General features: G+C 39.5%; 2 protein-coding genes across 4 annotated transcripts in view; one reads left to right on the top strand and one right to left on the bottom strand.

Moving 5' to 3' along the window:
* Positions 1 to 18,852, top strand: part of LRRN3 (leucine rich repeat neuronal 3) — a 116,878-nt gene extending 98,026 nt beyond the window's left edge. Inside the window, exon 2 of the mRNA XM_063927285.1 lies at positions 15,598 to 18,852. Within this exon, the coding sequence (XP_063783355.1) occupies positions 15,923 to 18,046 (2,124 nt within the window). The 5' untranslated portion in view covers positions 15,598 to 15,922 and the 3' untranslated portion in view covers positions 18,047 to 18,852. The remainder of the gene's footprint in view (positions 1 to 15,597) is intronic.
* The window catches only part of IMMP2L (inner mitochondrial membrane peptidase subunit 2), a 1,700,471-nt gene that overhangs the window by 996,027 nt on the left and 684,639 nt on the right, over positions 1 to 19,805 (bottom strand). The gene's annotated exons all lie outside the window — the stretch shown is intronic.

Raw genomic sequence — 19,805 nt, 5'->3', positions numbered from 1 at the left:
AAAGAAGTTCCAACGGGACAAACAGGACTACCTCAATAACAGAGTCAAAAATTGGAGCAGATTTGACAACAAAACGGTTAGAATTCCCGTCTATCAAAATCCTAGGAATCGAGGTTGGAAAAATTCACCTTATCAACCCAAAACAAAACAGAATCAGACAACACAAAGGACATACACACCGCCACAAAGAAATTTTGCAATGAATAATAGATTTTCAGTACTCCAGAGACAGGACTCAATCAGTGACTCGGATTTTTTTATCTCCCGACCCACACACCACCCATCCACAAACACAGAGAAAAACGTTCTTTCGCGAGAGGTTCAAGAAACCATCACCAACAAAAAGAAACCTCCTAGAAGAAGAGGAACTAGTGGCAATGGGCGCAAACACCGCCAAAAGGAGGTACCAACCAACTTAACCACCACCTCCGATGGTATTTTCAACCTCTCACAACATAAGCTTAACGAATCTGAAATTTCTCTATTAAATAAAGGTTTGAAATTTGCACCTTCTAACAATATGAATAAATTCAATACGTTTTTTTGATCTTAATAAATTCACCAGAAACCTCACACTCAGAAGGCATTTCGCCAAAAAGGAGTCTTACACTGACCCAATCACTATATCCAAATAAGGTTTGAAGAGGAAATCAAAATATTATCCTCTTAAATCTAAAGGACACCACATTACTGTATTCCACGACCTTGTCAAGAAAGACCTCTGTGAACAAGATCTACCATCAGCCAAGCAGAATAATCTGAAGAACCATGAAAAGCATGCCTTGAAAGAACTGAAGAATAACCCTGACATTGTTATTAAACAAGCCGACAAAGGAGGAGGAGTCGTCATTCTAGACAAATCTGCATATGAAAAAGGCAATGCGCCTCTTAGGTGACACAATTTCATATAAAAAGCTACCACAAGATCCAACTCAACAATACACAGATGAGTTGAGAATATTATTGGTTCACTATCTACATCATTATGTTTTGGACAAGGATGAGTATCAATTCCTTATAACTACTTCACCGGTCATCCCAATATTCTACTTTTTACCAAAGATGCATAAAAACATAACGCAACCTCCAGGGAGACCAATCATTGCAGGAATCGATTCGCTTACATCTCATCTTTCTGAATACATAGACCATTTTCTGAGAAAATATGTCATGGAGTTACCATCTTACCTTACCTTAAGGACACAAGTAGCGTGTTGGACCTTTTGAAAAACAAACCCTGGAAAGAGACATATCTGTGGGTAACAATTGATGTCGAAAGCCTCTACACATCTATCGTTCATGAAACTGGAATTACTGCATGCAAGAAATTTTTGGACAGAGACATCAGTCTAACCACATTACATAAACAAGCAATCTGCGACTTCATTAGATTCATCCTCAGTCATAACTATTTCAAATTTAAAGAATTTTTTTACTTGCAGATACGCGGAACAGCTATGGGGACAATTTTTGCCCCTAGCTTTGCCAATCTCTTAATGGGCAGCTGGGAAGAGGAAAATATTTATTCTAACAACCAATTTGCCAACCAATTAATTGTATACAAAAGGTATATAGATGATATCCTTATCATTTGGGATGGAACAGAATCATCATTTTTTCAACTTTTTCAAGAATATCTCCCTAAACCAGTTTAACTTGAAATTTATTGAGAGGCACGACAAAGATAAGATTGAGTTCTTGGACCTCATACTTTCATCTAAAGAATCCAAGATCACCACTTGTAATTTTGTCAAGAAGGTCGACACAAACAGCTACTTGCATTTTAAGAGTTGCCATCAAAAGAACTGGAAGACCAACATCCCGTATTCTCAATTTCATTGTGTACAAAGAAACTGCAGTCAAAAGGAAGACCAAGACCATCAACTCCAAATGTATGCAGAAAGGTTCAAAGAAAGGGATTACCCGGAAGATGTCATCTCAAAAGCACTCGACAAAATCAATATGAATCCTCCACAAAATGATCAAGGAGCCTTGGACCAGGGTCAATCACGCTATACCACTCTTTTCGTTACAACATATAGTTGCCATGAGGCCAACATCAGAAAATATTTAAATAAGCACTGGAACATCCTCTTGATGGACCCTATCCTTAAGGACATTTTACCTCCAAAACCGCAGATTGTTTTCAGAAAAACCAGCAACCTTAAAGATATCTTAGCACCCAGCTTGTATAAATCTGAATCATCTACCTCAACAAGAAAATGCCAGGGAAGTTACAAATGTGGGAGCTGCATTTTGCTGCAAACTTGTCCATAGGAACCGGAAGACATTTTTCAATAATGACAACTCATGTGAATACACCATCAAGCAATTTATTAACTGCAACTCAACTATGGTTGTATACCTTTTAGAATGCACTTGTGGTCTCAAATACTCGGGAAAACTAAGAGATGCTTAAAACTGCGCATTCAAGAGCATGTACGAAATATTAAGAATAAAATCCAGACACATGCAATATACAGACATTTTCAAGAAAAACATAATTCCAACCCCGATGACCTCACTTTTAAAGGCATAGAAGTCGTCAGCCTTGGAGAACGTGGTGGAGATATCCTGAATAAACTTTCAAAGCAGGAAATGTTCTGTATTTTTGAATTAAGAACCATGGCCCCTCTAGGATTTAATGAAGGATTTGAAATCACACCCATCCTCTAAGTCACCTTCACTATAACCACCATACTTTTATTTTTTCTTATATATACAGTATTGTCCTTTACCAAGCATGACCACCACTCTGCATGTTTAAAAATATTTATTCTATGTATATTATATTTTTATAGAACACACATATTTATTAAACACATATTTTACTTTTTCTTAAGTAATTTATTATCATATTATCATAGCTGTGCATTGCAGGATCCTGCTATCCATCATATATGAAATTTGGGACTGAATTAAGATGATTGGATGTTCTGATCACCAGTAATGACTGATCCATGGATCTCAGACTGTTTCTTAAATAGGAACACGAAAATGAATGTGTGCCTCAATTTACTGTACATTTGCGGCTACAGACATCCGGACGTGACGTCATCACCAATGAACTATTATAATTTTATCTCATCTTCTACTACAGCTTTTTTGGACTAATTTTGTAGGATCAACAATACATTATTCTTTATATCGTTTCATCATGTTTGCTCTACTACACCCCTTATGTTTACACCAGTCACTAAATTCATTCTCCGGCGGAAGTGACGCGGATGCGTCTCAAACCCTAGGCGGAAGAGACATGTGCGTTCCACCGCCGCACTACGTTTATTCTTATTTATATCTTCCCTTAATATATAATTATCACACTGACCACCCTGCTAAAAGTAGCAGCCCATCGTTTTGTTTTTTTTTTCGTTTTGTTTTTTCGTTTCCTATTTCTCTTTTTTAACTTTACCCCCTGGCGGAAATGACGCGGGTGCGTCTCAAACCCCAGGCGGAAGTGACGTTTGCGCTCCACCGCCGTATGACACCAAGCACAGCACTTACTATTCCTTTCCTTGCACTATGCACTTACCCTATGCTGTTGCTGCCTGTGGATGTTTTCATATAACAGCACTGACAGCACAAACCTTAAAACCATCAAATTTAGTTTCGGCGGAAGTGACATATTTTGCGGTTCAAAGCCATTGCGGGCAGAAATGACGCGTTTTTGCGTTCCACCTGTTGTTTTTCACTTTATGCTCTTTCCTGTCCTTATCTATCTGATTGTCTCATAAATATCTGCTTATGTTACATAACATCTCTGCATTTACTTCAAGTACCCACTGTTTTAAACATTTGTTATGGTTTTGATGTGTAGGAAGTGGTCACACCCACATGTTCAGCATGTGACCTCTCACTAGCACTATAAATATCCTGTTTTTGCCCATAATGATTATCCCCTTGATGAAGTCCACCTAATAGGACGAAACGCGTTGGACAGGGACCTGCTACTTACCCCTTGGACTCCCTATATGCGGACAGATAAGCTGTTTTTACTTTTCAATCCTGTACGTGTGCTACCTGCACTTATGGACAGATGAACTGCCTATTTGTTTTAATTGTCTTGTACGTTTGTTACTTTTAAGCGTGGCAGGATTGTGCCTATTAAATTGTTATTTTTTGTCACGTTTGCTTAACATTGATTGGAATGAGCCACATTCCTAGCTTTTAAGCTTTAGTAAAAGCTTTGTCTTTTATAGCTTCCATCTCTTTTATATATTTTTAATATATTTCAGTCTCCATTATCAGTTCTGCTTACTTAAATAATTGGAATGAGCCACATTCCTAATTCCTGATTTCACCGTAAAATATTGTGTTTTAAAACAGTACACACTATGTTGCTTTTATTTTCTCTTTACATGTTCGGCTTCCAAATGTCATCAGCCTGAAAGTATTTGAAGCTAAGTTGTTATTTATTTTAATAACTGCACCTGACTGCACAGGTTTTATCTCACCGACACTATTAGGCGCTTGTTTTACTTCATTTTTTTTATATTCTATTCACATACTGTATAAAAGCTGCCACTCATTTATAGATGAGATGTGTTGTGTAAAAAGAAAAAATTCTTTTCTCAGCCTTGGTCTCTATTAGATATACCTAGGCGCTGTTCTCCACTGCCCTCATATATATATATATATATATATATATATATATAGTGCAACAAAAGCAGCACTCCACTTGTGATCCATAGCAGTGTCACAAATAATATGCTGCCAAGATGTAAAGGGCAGCACTCGCAGCAGTGATTAAAGACAAACGACTATCAATGTGTTTCTAGGGTACCCTGATGAAAATGCTGCTGTGATTGAGCATTAACAGACACTTGGTTGTCGTTTGTCTTTACTCATTGCTGTGAGTGCCGCCCTTTACATACTGTTTGTCCTCATATATCTTTGCTGCAGTCCTGCCAAACAGCTCCTCTTGGCTCACCAGGTCCTGTGAGAATCCTCTAGCATTGGGCATCTTTTTGCCAAAAATGCATCTTAGTCACAACTCAATTGTGACTAGGACGCACGAGGAGACTGTGCTGATTAATTTGATATATGACACCTGTATATCTGTGTGCGACTGAGTCTCTGAATCTGTACATGTATGTAGCAGCTGCAGCTGTTTTCCAATACAAGTTCTGTTCTGCTCCGTATATTGACTCAGTCACAAACAATATATATTTATAAGTGTCATATATCTAATTAATCAGCACAGTCTCCTCGTGCATCCTAGCCACATTGTTTTGTAAGACGCATTTCTGGCAAAAAAGACGCCTGATGTTATCAGAGTAGCACGGGCACCTGGCAGCTCACTCACATCAGGCTAGATGTAGTTCTAATTACAGCAGTTCATTATTAATCCCATGTATAACTCTTAGAATTACAGGACAGAGTTGGACAGTTAGTGTTGCAGTAAGTGAATTTCTTTAGTGCTCAAATGTTTCAGATTATACAGTACTGTGATTTCAGAACTGCAAACAAGAATTGTAAGCAAAAGCAATGCTCTCATTTTCATTGTACAGCCCTAGTGGCAGGTCAGCAAACCTAGCATTACTTGTTTAGCTGTGTTCAGATGGCTGTGCTTGCAGAGGTTAAATGGTTGATACAAGCTATAAGGCAATATCTGCACTATATCTCTCTCTGATAAGACAACAAACTGTGTCTGGTTTTGAATCACATTTATTACTGCCAAAATGCACAGGCCCCAACAGCACAATGGATTTCTGGTATGTGACTTGAACATTCAGCATATATAATACTGTAAGTTACTTTGCTAAATATTGCTGTGAGCAAACTAAAAGCATAAACCACTGGTACATTACCATGCTATAAAAGATTTCTGCAACTGTCAATATTCCAAATGTAACTGCTAATTATAAAGCTGTATATTTGTGTAAAAAAATAAAAATAAAACAAAAACATACAGCACATTTTTACAAAGCTGACATTTTTGTATACACCAGTGATTATCTTTGATAATTCATTTCTTAATGTGATATCTCTGAGTTTTTGTCATAAATAAAATGAAAGCAGGCTAGAAAATTAATTTATTAGCTGACATAAGCTGCATCTAAAATGAATGTCTGTGTAAAACTGCATATATTTAATAAATGATACATAACTAGGAAGCAAGCAAACTGTTCTTTATTACACTAACTAAATAGCATTAATCATCAATGTCTAAGCAAGGATGCATCAAGTACAGGGCTGGTTCTAGACCTTGTGGCGCCCAGTTTCCTTTGGCGCTCTCCCCCCCCCCAAAAAAAAAGGGTTAGTACGCGCCAAAAATAGGGGCGTGACTTCATAGGGAAGGAGCGTGGTCAGTTATGCCCCCTGTAGCTGTGCCCCCAGTAGATTTCCCCCCTGAAGCTGTGCCCCTGTAGTTTTGCCCCCTGTTGATGTGCCCTCAGTAGTTGTGCCCCCTGTTGCTGTGCCCTCAGCAGTTGTGCCCCCTGTTGCTGTGCCTAGTAGCGGCACTTAAGAAATAAAATAAAAATACTCTCCAGCCCCGCTTCTGCTTCCTGACCGCTACTGCTGTCCTCCATCTGCGGCCGCCGCTCCTCGGATCTATGGGAGAGACGTCATGATGTCTCTCTCATAGCGCTGCACACTGCACAGACACTAGAGATCAATTATGACCTCTACCATCTGCTCCCACAATGCTGTGCGGTGCGCGATGACATCAGGCACACCGTGCGGCACCCGGCAGTAGTGACTCTTGCCACGGCAGCGGCGGCGCCCTCAGGACAGCGGCGCCCTGGGCAAAAAGCCTGCTTGCCCGTGGCAAGATCCGCTACTGATCAAGTATAATACTCAGCCGCTTTTTCTCTAGCAAGGAACACAAACTGCTATTATCTATGTGCTACAGTAATGGGTCTTCTGTTATACACCTCATACCTATACAATTGTCGGACCTTTCTCCTGATATTGGGTGAATGGCCGTTGATTGCATAGGTGTGTACTACGATGTAGGAGCGTTAGCCGCTAAAAGGTTTATAACGCTCCTGCAACGATCTGGACCAGGAGGACGCATCTTAAGTGCTGCACATGCGACCTCCTGATTCACATAGATGGGTACACAGAGCCCGGCTGATAGGGAGTGTTTTACCCAATCAGCTGGGATCGAACAAGTGACAAGTGTGTACCCAGCTTAACTTCATGGCATTTGTGTCTCTGTAAATTGATATCTTCCATATAAAAATGGACCTACTGTATATCCATAGGTACTATATTGGCATAATTTTTAAGATACAACTGGAGCAGGTTACTATCTGTCACTCATGTTACAAATAAATCCTCATTGCCTCCATCATTGCGAGTTAATCTCTTTTTATGCGCCATACGACTCTGATGCACACACAGTACAAAAATCATCATCTCGCCCACCTCTGAATCAGGTCTTATATTAGTATGTAGAATTTTATCTTCACTTTGTTCTCTATTTTTTTCTTTTATAAATGTTTGTTTCTAATTTAAGAAGATAATTATTTTTCTCTGCCAATGATTATTTGAAGTGCTTGAGCGAGCAGCTGGTTAAAGTACAGTACATCGCAGTGAATTGCTTCTGAGCAATAGAACGCCGGTAGTGACAAGTATTCTGGACACAAGATCAATAGGAAGTATCAAAGGAATTTCAAGTGCAACAATTACTAAATATACTATCTCATACTGTATGTAGTATTAAGTCACGCAAAAGGAGCTACATAGTGTCAACATAAACCTAGCATTAAACAGCATTCTGAAGATGAATAGATACAGTATAGATACAGTATACCTTCTGGTATACTGTAGCTGTGAATGCCGTCAAAGGTAATCACTTATTTTGAATAGACTTTTTAGGCTACCATTCATCATAAACTAAACATTGCATCATATTCGAAGGTGATTGCCAAATTTTCCACAATGTTTAATGACATAAGCAAGCATAGGATATTTATTTTTATCCAGAATTTGTATGTTAATTGCATAAAGCAATGGAGAGTAGTTAATTATGTAAGTACCTAGGTTTTACGTGTATTGAAGTTGCACATGAAACCAATGTTTTCACTGCAGAAAAACAAAGTTGAAATAATTCTCTTACTACAATATAGTTTCCTGAGAGACAATGTGCAGCAGAAATACAAAAAAGACTGTTATACAGTTTCTATTCTATTTGTAAATCCAAAAGCAAACATGCATTGTTTTCTATGGCTCAACCTTCATATCACTCAGATGTCTGTTTCATGATTACAAATAATATAATAACTTGAGCGTAGCTTGGAGCTCTTATTATAATGCAGAAGGCAGGTTGTGATGTGACAATAGGAATAGATAGCTTTATTTTATGTGACATTTCATTGGAGTATTATTACCAATGTCACAGACAAAATTACATAATATAATTTCATTAAACCACACCCATATTCTTGAAAGACTACCCAAGCTTCCACTCTAAAGTATTATTAGCCTGATTGAAACGCTATCTGCCAGGCATGAAACAGGCTGTTCTTTTTCAACTCCGCTCTACTGTATCTGATTTCTGAGTGCCCCAGGGCTCAGTACTTGGCATCTTAAGGGGGGTACTCACAGAGCGATCGCTGCTTAAAATCTAAGCAATCTAACTAGATTGCTTAGATTTTAAGTCTGATCGCTCCGTGTGTAGCCCCTACAGCGATAGCGATGCACAGCCCCGCGCCTCGCTATCGCTGGTACTAGATTGGCCTGCCGTGCAGGCCAATCTAGCGGGTCGCTCATTTCACCCGCTGGTTGAAATGAGCGCCCCCGTCTCCCCCCGCACGCTCAGCACAGATTGCGCTGTGCTGAGCGGTGGGAGAGATGTGTGCTGAGCGGTTCGCTCAGCACACATCTCTCCCGCATCAGCCAGTGAGTACTGGCCTTTACTTTTCTCAGTTTTCATTAATGACTTACCACTCCTGGCATGAGACTTTTAATCTCTGGTGTAATTCTGTTGATCTAGTTATTTACAACAACTAAAAATACAGCTGATACTGTATTAACTAACCTCTTGCATTGGTCTTTGTAACAGTTTTATTAATGCAGAACAAACTTGTTTTTAATACTAATATGACATACTCCATGCAACATCAGATGCTTTAAATATGTGGTTGTTCAAATAGAGAACCAGCTATGCGCTTACTTCCCCAGCAAGACTAGCTGTGACCAGTGTCGGACTGGGGCATGAAGGGCCCTCCGAGGAAATGCAGTAGTAGGGGTCCATGGTTATGGTGGTGGCCAGTCTCCATAGGGGGTGCGACAAGCTGCCACAGAGCCTTGGTAACCATTATAGAGTGCATTGTCTGGACCCCTTGATACATTTATATAGTAAATACTGCTAGTGCATAATGATAATGTACCAGATTAATAACAGCAATGCACTGTAAATAATATACTATAGTCCTGTGTAGTATAATATGATGTACGTATAATGTATAATTCAAGTGCACAGTCTGGAACTTGATCCCTAGAGAAGGAGGTGGGGGGCCTGGCAGTGGGGCCCACCGGTGGTTTTCCCTGTACCCCTGTGGGCCAGTCCAACCCTGGCTGTGGCAAAAGCTTTCTTGTCCCCGACCTTGGTTTAGAGGTAACTTATGGAACAGCTTGAGCATACTCCTTTCACAAAATGGTACACCATCTATTATAGAATCTGACACTAGCATCATACCCTTCCACTCAATGCATAACTGACATCAATGTTTACCCATGCAAGTTTTAAATCATCACAAGCAATTCTATGTTTTCAGCCCTTTGACCCACTTTAAGGGGTCAAAGTCCATACTAAGCCTCAAATGGAGATAAAGTCCCAGCCAATCAGCTCCTAACTTCCATGTCACAGGCTGGGTTTCAAAAATGTCAGTTAGGTGCCGATTGGCTGGTACTTTATCTCCATCCACTTTATCTCTGTCCAAGGCTTAGTAAATAGACCCCTAAGCCACATAAACTATCCTTTAATCATACCTTTTCTGACTAATTATCTCCTTTGACTCACCTTCCCCACCATTCAAATGGCCTCTTTATAGATCCCCTTTAAATGCTTTTTTTTCTTAAGTACATTTTGTTACAGGTTAATCACAGAATTAAGGGAAGAACAAGGGTTACAGACAAAAGAAAAAATTAAGGAGATATATAAAGCACATAGAGATTACAGCCTGATATTGTGCTTAAACATTTCCAATAACTGCACACAAAGCTAAATAATAACATTCATTATTAATAATGAGAAGAATGTGGAAGGGAGGGAGCCTGGAAATGCATACATTGAGAGAAAAGCTATACTTTTCCTAATAAACGTTAGGTGGGGGTAATGGTCTAGTAATGGGGAAGCCATTGCGACAATTTACTGTAGTTCTACATTTGACTTTCTGATCATGCAAAATACTTGTGATATATTGTATTCTAGATGAATACTTGCCTGATCTTATTAGTAATGACTGTGAGTGGTGTGGATTCAGCCTGTTTCCTGTTACGGAGTATTTTTCAGTATTTAGGATATGTTCAGTTAGAAACACCTGGGATCATAATGCGTGGGGCATTATTAGCAAGATGGCAAGTGCAGAGCTTAGTGCCCAGGGCATGCAGACAGGCTCTTCCAGGTTTGGCAATAACATGGCTCAATGGGGCAGATGTATTAACCTGGAGAAGGCATACAGAAGTGATAAACCAGTGAAAAGTGTAGCCAATCAGCTCCAATATGCATATTGACAGTTAGGATCTGATTGGCTGGTGCATTTATCACTTTGCACATATCACTGGTTTATCACTTCCTTATGCCTTCTCCAGGTTAATACATCTGCCCCACTGTAACAAAAATACATACCAGCATTTATTCCTCCTTTTAAAAAACTTTCTCTGTGCTTCTTGCCGCTGTAATTTTCTCTACCAGTATTTCTTTCAACCTAAATTTGACAATGTGTTTTAGCTGCATTCACATAGATTTGTTTACACTTTACAGTGCGTCTGTATTTTTCATTTTGTTTCTCTCCCAAGTTGTGCCTGAAAGTAGGCATTTTTAGTGATGTAAGTTAAAATGTCGATATTGTTAAAATCTCAACATTAAATATGTCTACATGTGCAGAATGTCAACATATGAAATGTTGACTTATTAAATGCAGATATCCTGCACAGACTGACAATGGGCAATTAGGTATAGGCTATGGGAGGGGAGGTTAGTGTTAGACTGCTGGGAGCGAGGTTAGCATTAGGCAATAGGGGGAGGGTTAGCATACCTCCCAACTGTCCCGACTCCAGCGGGACAGTCCCGCTATTCGTACACTGTCAACGCAATTCCACCTGCAGGTCGTAGTGTCCTGCGGGGGGGGGGGGGGGGGGGCAGTTGGGAGATACTTTGATCACCCGCTGCTCTGCTCAGTGATTGCACACGGCATCTATTCACTGCTGGGAGGTGAGGAGGGGGCTGGCCAACTGCTCAGGGAGCACTGGCACATCCCCAATATGCTGGGAAATGGGTCCGTGCATGCAAGGCCATGCCCACTCTACCAAGGGCATGCCCCTCCTACCCAAGACCACGCCCCCTTACAGCACGATCCTCCCCTGTCTACAAAGTTGGGAGGTATGGATTAGGGGATAGGCATATTCACCACCGGAAGTCATCATCAGCTGACCACCGGACTCAGAATACATCACTGGAACCGGCGGACCATGTCACCATGGATGTTTTGTCAATATTCTAATCACGTTGAAATTTCATTAGTGTACTGTAAGTGTATATACAACTCCTCATTTCTCACTCTGTTTGCCACACTTCCATTGGTGATAGTGAATTATGAATGCTGCCAAACGGAGTATGCTGAAACACAGACACTAATATTTTGGGATGTGTGCCAATTCTAGATTAGTGGTTTGATCTTGTGGCATAAATATTTCTTGGATGTGTATGGTTTTGGTAACCTTAGCAATTTCTCTTACCCAATATAAATAATATTTGTAAATATGTTTTAAATTAATTAAATTGCTGATCATATTACAGTGATTGCTATAACAAGAATCTGTTACATTAACAAGTGTCAAATCAGAACTGTGTAAGGTCCATTAGGCACAAAGTCTGACACACTAGGGGTAAAATGAAAAATAGCATTATGTCAGGACCCTGGCATTATATTAAATTGCTGTGAAATTGGTATTATACTAACATAGCTTGCCACAGCTTGTTCTGTCAATTGGTAGTTTTTTAATGCACAAAGGAGGAAATTATATTAATTTACACTTCTAGACAACCAATAAATTCACACAGGATTCACTGATTAAAAGTAGTCATTTTAACATTTGACCCGCTCTCATTGTGACAGGACTAACAGACTGCCTAATCCCATTAATTTACACTGATCATTCATATTATCTTTATATTGTGGGAGAAAAATACATATTTATCACACTTGCATGCTACTAAGCTTTACCAACCATTATAACATCATACAATGCATTGTGTCAGATTACCAACACACTTAGGTTTCTTAGCAAACTAAAAAAAAGCTTGGGGCAGATGTAACATTTGCAGAGAGAGATTTTCGGGGTTATACTGTTTCTGTGCAGGGTAAATACTGGCTGCTTTTATAATTTAGATTTCAGTTTGAACACAATCCACCCAAAAGTCTCTGCACGTGTTACATCTGACCCACCTGCAGTGTAACATGTTTTTCCCATTAGTGTGCTTTTTTGCTTAGCTTTTGATGGATCTTATGTATTTTTGCAAGATAACAGTAAATATTTTGGATGCAAACAGGGGCCTAATTGGATAGGCTGAAAAAAAATGTCGATCAAAACAAAAAAATCTGCGTAAATGCCCCAATTTTCCTGCCTACATTTTTTTTGGAACTAATTGAATAGTTCCTTAGAGATGCAGTAATCAGTTGCTAGAACTTACATGAACACAGAAGCAAGCTTTTTATTATATTAGTTAGCAAATATTATTATCAAGAAATGGCTTCAGTTTTTATACAAACTTGTATGACAGTACACAAAGTTTTCTTTGACTTGTGTAGATCAATTTGCCTATTGTACAGTATAAACTCAGTTATCCAACTTATAAAATGTTTACTGCATACTTGTTTGGTGGTTGAATGTTCTTTGAATTTGTCCTCTTCTTAATCGATTTTAAATCAGACTTCTGCTGGTACTTTTTGTAGAGGTGTGTGTATTCGGCCAAGGCTTTTACATACTTATAGCATATTTTTAAATATTAATTTTGGAACCACAGTAGTAATGAGAACAGACTGCTGTTGGAAAGGTCATGCTAGCAGAGACCCAATAGCAAATGACCTTTAAACACAAGTAGCACTTATATACAAAGGACTACAAACAGATTTCATCTGAAAGATAGAAAACTGCTCAAGGCAACAATTATACAGTGTATATTGAGAATGAATATGGTATCTCAAATATATATATATATATATATATATATACAAATTAGCAAATAGGCGGCACTCCCGGACTTCTCAAAAATAACACTCGTAATCTCGAGTGTTATTTTTGAGAAGTCCGGGAGTGCCGCCTATTTGCTCATTTGTATATGATTCCATGTCTGGAGGGCACCCGGCAGGCTGTTGATCTTCATCGTAGTGGAGTGCCGAATATTCTTTTCTCTCTCTCTATATATATATATATATATATATATATATATATACACACACACACAAACACACACACATATATATATAGAGAGAGAGAGAAAGAGAGAGAGAAAATACACACATCACAAGCAGTCCAAACTCTATCACAGCTGGAAGCCCCACCCCCCTCAGAGCTCAGTGGCTGCTAAACACAGCCCTGCCCCCCCTCCCCCACACAGACAGAGCCAGGACTGCTTGCACTAAGTGAGTCCTGCCAACACATGTATCCAGTTCCATCCTCCACTTGTGCCCAATCGGTACTTGCAACATCCACATGCCCCACCTTTGGGATAAACGTGAGAGAGGGTTTGATAGAGATAGAGGAGAGGGTGGATATGATGATAGAGAGATGAGAGGTGAGGGGGCAGAGATGAAATAGATATGGGAGCTGAGGTGGGCAGAGATCAAAGAGACAGACATGAGGAGGGGGAAAGAAGGGACAGAGACAAGAGAGACGAATGCATAAGCAAATACAGGGGGGATTCCAGTTGCCCAGGAACACACCTTCCCCACAGCCTGGCCAATGGCTACTACATGCAGTATAAAGGGTGGAATAGAGCTGCTGCACATGCCCAGTGGCAGCAGAATTTGCTACCAAGTCTGCTGTGTGTGTGTCTGTGGATCTGAGTGCGCAATCATCACACCAAAGAGAGAGAATCTGGTTAGTGGCTTGCCGTGATAATTGGGCCTGCATATGTCTGAAGAACTGTATTACATAAACTGCACTATGTTTGGGGCAGACTATAGCTTGTTGCATGATAATTATGCATCCTTTATGGGCTGGCAACAATCACTCTAAAATCAAACATTTGGAAACCCCCCTCCAGAGATCCTAAAATTGCCCCTGAAATGGGTGTGGTGGAGAAACAGAGATGGGAAGGTTGGGAAAAGCACCTGTCAGTGGAACTGGTGACACCCCCCCCCCACTTCCCCAAGCACAACTCCTGCATGCTCCTGCTGGCCCACCCCAACACCCTGCTTCCATGGTCTCACAACCCCAACAGAGGTCAGAGAGACATGAAGACACAAGTTTGACACAAAACAGAGAGAGGGTAGTTATTAGGGGTGTGGTATGGAGGGTCGACAATAACTGGGTCGAGAGTGTCTAGGTCGACCACTATTGGTCAACAGTAACTAGGTCGACAGGGATGCTAGGTCGACAGGGTCTGTAGGTCGACATGGTCTAGGCCGACAGGTCAAAAGGCCGACGTGAGTTTGTTATGGGTTTTTTTTTGTCATTTTCTCCGTACGGTGACCGGGAACCCCAATCAGTGCACCATGTCCTCTCACATGGCGAGCGACTTTGAGCAAGGTTACTATTCCCAATCGTAGTCCGCGTGGATCGTTACATATGAAAAAGTTCAAAAAAAGAAAAATGTGAAAAACTCATGTCGACCTTTTGACCTGTCGACCTAGAACATGTCGACCTAGAGACCCTGTCTAATTAGAAATCCTGTCGACTTAGTTACTTTCGAACAATAGTGGTCGACCTAGACACTGACGACCTCGAGACTGGATACCAGTTATTAGTTACACAGCATAGATGATGCAATAAAAGCACCTAGGGGCTTATGTTTCTAGAATTTGAAAGAGAAGTAGACTATATTCACATTTTTCCTTATATGTAAAAAATCTTTGTTTTTTTCTACTAATATAAAACATCTTGCAATAATATCAGCATGCCAGGCCATGACAAACAGATAGCACAAGGTTTAAACACAATCAATGTTTCTTCTCCTCAGTATATAGTCACTTCAGTAGAGAAACCGTGCCACTTTACTGTACTTTCTATAACCAAAGTCAACATCAATCTGCTTAGTGTTCTGAGTCATCACCTAAAGTAAATGCATAGAAAATATTAGCAATTCCTGGACAACTACTACAGTTGTACATGCCTCAATAGAGAGTCTTCTTGTTTAAGTTGTGTTTATGTTATATTTGCATAATTCTTTTCAAGTAACTATTGCCTTTTGTTTATTTTCAGATCACCTTGTTATCAGCTACTTATCGGCTATGGGACTTTTAAGTAAATGCTAAGTGAACTGTTCCTTCAGTGGCCACCTATTGAATCTACTTTACCACAATGGCTATTTAATGCCTATCAAGAATAGAGTGACCTTCCAACTCACAGTATGTGTGGAGTATTTGATAAACGACATTATACTTTGCTACCAGGAAAAGAAATACAACGCATTTGTGGCCTAGTGTTGAATACAAGCTACGTGCTCATGAAGTGACCAATTGTTTATTAATAATATATAGAACATAAGCTGCTCATTCAGTACAGCTAAACAATTAAAAACTGAAAAATGAGGGAAATAAAACTCAAAATAAACTTGCTTCTTGGACTAGCTATTACAGCACTTGTGCATGCTACTCAAAAAAAGATGGATTGTCCACAGTTGTGCGCTTGTGAAATTCGACCGTGGTTTACACCAAGATCTATTTATATTGAAGCTCTAACAGTGGATTGCAATGCATTAGATCTCTACAGCATCCCAGAAAGACTACCTATAAACACACAGGTTTTACTTTTACAGGCAAACAACATTCAATATATTAAGAACGCAGATCAATTTCCAGTAAATCTTACAGCATTGGATTTATCGCAGAACAATCTGTCCTCAATGGTCAATATCAATTTCACAAACTCCCATCAGATACTTTCTGTGTACCTGGAGGAAAATAAGTTGGTAGAACTGACTGAGGAATGCTTTTCTGGACTGTTAAACTTACAAGAACTGTACATTAATCATAACCTGATATCCACAATTTCACCAAAAGCATTTGCTGGGGTAAGCAATTTGCTCAGACTTCACCTTAATTCAAATAGATTGCAAGTGCTTAACAGTCAGTGGTTTGAAGCAATACCACATCTAGAGATTCTCATGATTGGTGAAAATCCAATAATCAAAATCGAAGATATGAACTTTAAGCCTCTTATTAATCTGCGCAGTCTGGTTTTAGCAGGAATAAATCTGACAGACATACCTGACAATGCCTTCATAGGTCTTGAAAATTTAGAAAGTATTTCTTTCTATGACAACAGATTTTTTAGCATCCCCTCTGTTGCTCTTCAAAAGGTACTGAACCTTAAATTTTTAGATCTCAATAAAAATCCTATTAGGAGGATACAAAGAGGAGATTTTAGCAATATGTTACACTTGAAGGAACTGGGCATTAATAACATGCCTGAGCTAGTTTCAATAGACAGTCTTGCCATTGAAAATTTGCCTGATCTGCGAAAAATAGAAGCAACCAATAACCCAAAACTGGCTTACATTCATCCAAACGCATTCTATAGACTCCCTAAACTGGAGACACTCATGCTCAACAGCAATTCTCTCAGTGCCCTTTACCAAAGCACTATAGAAGCTCTGCCCAGTCTTAAAGAAATAGGTATACATAGCAACCCCATCAGATGTGACTGTGTAAATCGCTGGATTAATATGAATAAAACAAGCATTCGTTTTATGGAAACAGATTCATTGTTTTGTTTTGATCCCCCTGAATTTCAAGGTCAGAATGTCAGGCACATACATTTCAGGGAAATGATGGAAATATGTCTACCATTAATTGCTCCTCAGAGCTTTCCCTCAGCTTTGGATATAAGGACTGGTAGCTCAGCATCATTACACTGTAGAGCAACAGCCGAACCAGAACCAGAAATCTACTGGATTACACCTTTGGGTTCCAAACTCCAGCCCAATACTATTTCTGGTCAGTTTTATGTTCACTCGGAAGGTACCCTAGAAATTAACAACATAAGTCTATTGGATGCTGGGCTTTATACATGTGTAGCAAAAAACCTGGTTGGTGCAGATTTAAAAACCGTTATGATAACAGTGGATGGAACCTTGCCTGAGGATGTCAATGGATCTCTCTATATTGACATCAAGGAAGTGCAAAGTAATTCTGTGATGGTGTCCTGGAATTCTAGGTCAAAAACGTTAAAATCCAGCGTGCAGTGGACTGCGTTCCTAAACACAGAATACACCAAAATTGCTCACAGTGTTCGAATGCCATCCGATGTCAAACAATACAATTTAACACGTCTCAGTTCATCCACTGAATACACAATCTGCGTAGATGCACCCAACATCTACCAACAAGTTGAAAAGCAATGCATTAATGTCACCACAAAGGGAATGGATACGATGAGAAGACATAATGAAACCTTTAAAACAACAGCACTGTTTACTATCCTGGGTGGTCTTTTTGGAATAATTACTGTGGCTTACTTTTTCAACTATGTATCTTTATATTTGAGACATGGTTCTGAAAGAAAATGCTCTGAGAACTTTTTGCAGACACCGCCATTTGCTTCTAGTGACCTCTACCCTCCTTTGTTGAGTCTTTGGAATGTTGACAAAGAAAGCACATCACTAGAAGTCAAATCAACAGTTATACAAGTACCGAGTACCACGCCATAGAAACACTGTTACAAGAGCGTTCACCTATGGAATACAAACAAGCACAAGGTTCTAGTTGTGCTCCTTTACAGGAAGACTATTTTCAAGGGAAATTAAACAAAATAACTGCAGTGCTGCTTAAAAAGTATCTCCAATAACAGGCATAGCACGATGACAAGCGAAGTAAGTCAGACAAAGTGCTTCATTCAAGGAAACAAAAAAACTATATAACAAGCAGAGAACAATGACTTTGTTGAATACAATACAAAAGTATAGCTTTTGTTTTTTTTGTTTTGTTTTTTACATTCTATTGTAGTTGAACTGAGCAATACCTCCTCCTGTGATGTATTACACATTTTAGCCAAGAGTTTTTGAAGTGACAAAATAAAATAGAATTGACATGTGTTGTTACAAACTGGACATTTCTGTAGCGTAGTAGAGACAGTAAATATGTAAATCTTTTTTTATGGAGAAAAAAAAATACATTTTTGATTAAAATAAAAATTTACTTGTGCCATGACTATTTTGTTATGTAATAAGAACATGCTGTAAATGTGCTATGAAAAAATATGCAAATATTAAGCCATATTATACAGTATAGTCATGGGAGTGTATTTGTACATATGAATGAATGAAAGATACAGTTACTGAGCAGTACAGCACTTGTGTCTGCTGGCAAGGCACATGTATCTTCTATCGTGTGTATGATCCAAATATATAACTAAAATACAAAGGTTACTAGAAAAAATATATATGTTGATTTCACAGTTTACTGTTCATTATAACACTGCTAACCAATTGATATAAAAGGGAAATTTGCAATATTATATTGTTCTGCTTCTTTACTTTAAACATTACATTGTAACACAGGAATAGAAACTTTTCCACTCTTCTGTCAAACTCAATCTCTAATTAGGGGATTATTATTTTAATATCCAATTACCTTACATAGTGATTGCGGAAATGACTGAATAGTGTAAGACTACTGCACACCACTCATCTGCCTGCATGTAAACAATATGACAAGTCTGTACAGGTTTACGTGCAGTTCTCCTGCCTATCTAATATGGCATTAAAATGAAACCTGGCAGTTATATGTAAACATGGGTCTACAGAACATATCGTTTACATGCAAGCTGGGAACAAATAACTAAGCGGTGAACAGAGCTTGAAAAACATATTTAAATAATATGCTATTGTTGAGTAATAGGCAACATATTTATCGGGCTGTCATTATTATAATACTATGCTATTACAGTATAACGTGACATCAAAGCACAATATATATTTGACATCTGTCACAGTTGAGCTGTATATGTCAACCAGGTAATTCTGCTCTGTATGAAAGCTCCGTAAAGCTGCAATAGCACTTAGGGAGGGAGCAGAGCATTACAGCTCCTCCACGGAGCCCAAGGGGCTGCACAGTCATTTATCCTTGGGCTCTGGGTTAGTCTCATGGGATCAGTATGAAATGCTGGCTGTTGGGATCCAGGCGGTCAGTAGACCGGTGCCGGAATCCCAACAGCCAGAATACCAGCAGCAAGCGCAGCGTGCCCTCTTGCGGGCTTGCTGCACTCACCGCGCTTCAGGCACTGTGGTGACCTTTGGTTCCCACATTAATCTATTCCCCCTCGGCTGGGGGTGTGGACCACCAACCGAGTGGGGATTCCGGGTGGTGGTCAGTATTCCAATCGCCGGCATTTCACTGGGTGTTGAGATTCCGGCACCGGTATTCTGACCGCCGGGATCCCAACAGCCAGCAAACTGACTGCCTCCCAGT

The sequence above is a fragment of the Pseudophryne corroboree genome, chromosome 6 (assembly GCF_028390025.1).
Source record: "Pseudophryne corroboree isolate aPseCor3 chromosome 6, aPseCor3.hap2, whole genome shotgun sequence".
Taxonomy (NCBI): Eukaryota; Metazoa; Chordata; class Amphibia; order Anura; family Myobatrachidae; genus Pseudophryne; species Pseudophryne corroboree.
The sequence above is the reverse complement of the archived record's forward strand: the minus strand, read 5'-3'. Positions and strand labels throughout refer to the sequence as shown.